The sequence below is a fragment of the Alligator sinensis genome, unplaced genomic scaffold, assembly GCF_000455745.1.
Source record: "Alligator sinensis unplaced genomic scaffold, ASM45574v1 scaffold366_1, whole genome shotgun sequence".
NCBI classification, from domain to species: domain Eukaryota; kingdom Metazoa; phylum Chordata; order Crocodylia; family Alligatoridae; genus Alligator; species Alligator sinensis.
In genome coordinates this window covers 1,755,202-1,759,093 of record NW_005841851.1, presented here as the reverse complement: position 1 = coordinate 1,759,093, position 3,892 = coordinate 1,755,202, and the positions used below count along the sequence as shown (strand labels likewise).

General features: G+C 52.3%; 1 protein-coding gene across 1 annotated transcript in view; it reads right to left on the bottom strand.

Moving 5' to 3' along the window:
* Window positions 1-3,885, bottom strand: part of CUNH1orf167 (chromosome unknown C1orf167 homolog) — a 21,311-nt gene extending 17,426 nt beyond the window's left edge. The window contains exons 1-2 of the mRNA XM_025211392.1: window positions 3,622-3,885; window positions 1-360 (exon numbers count right to left, since the gene is read on the bottom strand). The exon at window positions 1-360 is cut by the window's left edge and continues 1,475 nt beyond it. Coding sequence (XP_025067177.1) covers window positions 1-360; window positions 3,622-3,670 — 409 coding nt within the window. The 5' untranslated portion in view covers window positions 3,671-3,885. The remainder of the gene's footprint in view (window positions 361-3,621) is intronic.
* Between the last annotated feature and the right edge of the window lie 7 nt (window positions 3,886-3,892).

Below are 3,892 nucleotides of genomic sequence, written 5' to 3'. Positions count from 1 at the left end.
GTGATAGTGCTGCAGGGAGGCGGCGATTGCCCTGAATCACGTTCTCATTGCCACGCTGCTGCAGCCTGGAGCAGAGGTTGCGTTGCTGCTGGAAGCAGGAGTTGGAGAGCCGCCCGGTCGCATCCCAGAAAGGCTGGGGAGGGCAAACAAGGTTGGTCTGCACCAAGCTGGGATCCCGCTTCCTAAGGTCTTGGCTTTTTCCAGCTGCTGCAGTCACAAGGCTCGTCCTGCTACGTCCCACTCCCCAGCCAGGCGTGACAGAGACCACGGCAGCATCAGCCCAGTGACGGGGAACCTCAGCTCGATGCCCAGTGCCAGGATCCAGATGGATGTTCACATTCTTTTGAACGTTTCTGTGCTCTGGAGAAAGACAAGCCATAGAAATATAGACACTTATAAGCAGCATAGATATTTGACCCATATATCCAAGTCTCGCATATGACAGGGGCTTCCTTACAGTGGGCTCCTCCTTCCAGCCTGCCAGACTCCCAGCACTGAAATATTGTGGGCATGACCAAGCTCTCAGTAAGGAGATGCTCCTATCTGTCAGGCCAGGGGAGCTTCAAGGAAAAGAAGGACCTCGTCTAGCATCATTCACATGCTCCAGCAGCCTCCCATTGTCACCGCCCTGGTTAAAATCAGCTCAGGGCACCTTAGCCAGAAGTCCTCATCAGTGAACAGTGGAGCTCTCTGAGTTTTAAGGATGCTTAGGCTCAACAGCCATGAAGCAGGGATCTCCCTACCAAGACTCAGTTGAAACAATTTGAGTGGGGTGGCTTGAACTGGAGTGTTTCTGCTCACTCACCTCTGTCAGCAGGGCTTAAATCTCTTCTACATTTCAATAGGGCTAGTGGGCTGGGGGACACAGCAGTGACTGAGGGGTTCAGACTGCAGGTCAGTCCTGTGGCGCAGATGGACATGAACTGCATTGTAACCATGCCCCACAATCAAGCTATGGCCCTGCAAAGAAGTTTTAGGATGCAACACATTGAGAGAGCAGTTTAGTCCTGGCTGTGTTCTACATGCATGGAGGGACATCCTGCACAACGACCAAGCACCCGGGACTTTAATTAGTCATCTAGTCTCTGGGTCATCTATGTCCCAATCCCACCCCAGGATGGATGCTCCGAATCACACCTGACAGCCTATCGTGGCTCTAGGCAGCTTCATGCTTTCATACTCCCAGTGTTTGCAAGCAAGTAAGCAATAAATCCCACCCTTCTATCAATGTTTTTTCCTCTCCATTCCCTCCTAATGCTTATCAGAATTTGGTGTCCCTGCTCTTTCATTTCTCTGACAGCTGGTTGCTTAAGATTGGAAATCACCCCTTTACAGCTACACAGGACTGCTAATGTGGCAGGCCAGACAAAGCATCAGAAACAAGGAGGGGAAAATTGAAGAAACAGCTTGAAGTCAGCAGTTTGACTATTGGATTTCTTTTTTTTTTTTTTAAGGCAGCGAACGTGAGCTGAAATATGATGTTGCAAAACATGCACAGAAGCCCTATTCAGCCCTCCTGGTGAATCAGAAATGGAATAGCCAGCACCGACAGTGAAACAAATAGGGATTGTCTTGTTCACACCAAGAGCATTTTTTATGACATCCACAAAAGCAAAAATCAATCGGCTTTAGCTCCAGCATCTCAGCTTCCAAACTAGGCACATCTCATTCTCTTTTCCCGAGAAAGAGGTCCAGCTTGCCCACCACTAAGATCAATTTTTGCATGTTGTCTCTCTCTCATTGAGAATGGGCCCTGGTCCTCACATAGAAACTCTCCCATTAATCTGATCAAGGCTGAGAAGCAGACTTGATTATGGAAGTCCCAGATGACACTCATTTATGGCTCTGCAATGATCCTTGGAATGGCTGTTACCACCTTTCATATGTTCTCAGACATATTGCCAGTGGGAAGATTTAATTTCCCCACCTCCCCCAATTAATTAGGACCTGGCATCAAACGAGTGAACAGACTTCCCGGATTGGCGCTGCCTTCCCCACAGCGCCTGTTCTTGTATGAAGCAAAGTCACAAGGTGCAACATGACGGCTCTTCACAAAAGAATTTGCAGCCTTCAGTATCAGCCAGGAGTAACAGGCCTGAACCTCGGTCTCTGAACCTCACGTCAACCCTCTGCTTGTAGGGTGGACAATCTAGGAGCAAATGTTCTCTCACATTCACACAGAGGCTATCCCACTGACCTCTTGCTGCCAAGCATGCATACGCAGCCAGGATTTCATTTCAACAGTTCTTTTCACCCGATTCCTGCCTAAGTGTCCAGTCCAGGAGAAAACAGTGCCTTTTACACTCACGTTCATTCACCCTTTCAGAAACATCACTGGGCACTTAATGTAGATTCACCTGAACACTTCTGAGCAAGCTGGAATAGCAAGAAGGGACACAAGATTTGCAATTGTTCCTGTCCCGGCCTATCAGCAACCTCAGTCAAACCGGACTTAACTCTGTGACCAAAGGGATTCACAATATTTTCTTCTAATACCAGTGACAGCCAGGCGATTTTATTTTAAAGGACCAATGCGGCCACTCTGCATTTCACAGCCTTGGGCTAAGGCAGAAATTCCTGAAGGTGAAAATAAGTGGAAAATAAAAGTGAAATGAAAGGTCTATTCTCATTGTCTAAGGCTCCAAGGAAACAAACAGAACCATGAATGGAGGGGGGCGGAGAAATAGGATTACTTCCAGTTAATTCAGGTTTAATACCAAGGTCACAACCAGCAACAAAGCAAAAGAAAACCACGCTAGATGACACAATCATGTACACAGGAGGTGAATTTATTTTCCCATCCTCCAGAGGTTAAAGCTGTTCAATTGTTACCTTGTGCAAGTGGGAAACCTGCAGCATAAAGCAGTGACAGGTCACCCAGCAGGTGGGTTGGGTGTAGGGGTTTCCTGTCTGCTCCATCTACTTGCTACAGTGTGTAGTCTCTGCACACCTAAGAGGGCGACATGCACACACCAGACATGCACACTTTCCTGTGCTGTTGATACTAGCAGTCACACACTCTCCCCTGTCCCTCACACAGCAGGCGTGCAGCTCGCACACTCAGCCTGCCAAGAGCACTGGGATCTGTACCTGGTAGGGGCCAGGAGGGAGCTCTCCCCCAGGGCCGTGCCTGGAGGAGCTAGGCTAAGCCGCTCGCAGCTGGAAGTCAGGCTGGCTGTGCATATCCCAGGCCCCCCTGGCTGCAGGGGCCATCATAATCACGCTCTCCTCCTGCACTGAGCCACTTCTCGTGCCGGACACTACTCACTCCGAGAGCCACCGCAGGACATGCCTCTCCTCTGGCCAGCGCCGTGGGACAGGCACAAATGCCTCTTTGTGTCCGTTTCCCTGGACTCAGCACAAACCTGCAGCTTTGTCCCCTTAATGCCCCGAATCCGGCAGCCTGGGTGCCCCAGCTGAGTTGCTCTAAGAGGCTTATCTCCCCCGCTTAGTGGAGCCGGCGTCTCATTAGGCCCGCAGATGTCCACAGCACAAGGGCTCCAACCCAACGCGGCCACCTCGGCATCGCTCGGATAAAGCCTCGGTCCCCGAGGCCACGCCGCGTGGGGCGCCCACAAAGCACGGCGAGGAGCCACGTAGCCCCTGGCCCAGGCGGCCTACCTGTGCTCAGCGCCCCGCTCCGCCCGGGGGGGACGTTCTCCTTCCTCATGCTCGCGGCACAGGGCGCGGAGGGCGCCGTGCCAGCCACTGGAGCTCGGGGCTGGGATTCGGCCGTGCCCGCCTGCACCCACCCCTGGGGAGCACCCTGCCTGGGCTGGGATGGAGGAGGGGATGCTCAGCTGTGGCCCTCCATCTGTCCTGGGCCAAGTATGTGTGTGGGGGGGGAGCTCCAGCGTGTCCGTGCGCTCCCGCCCGACGGTTAGTGCGGGGC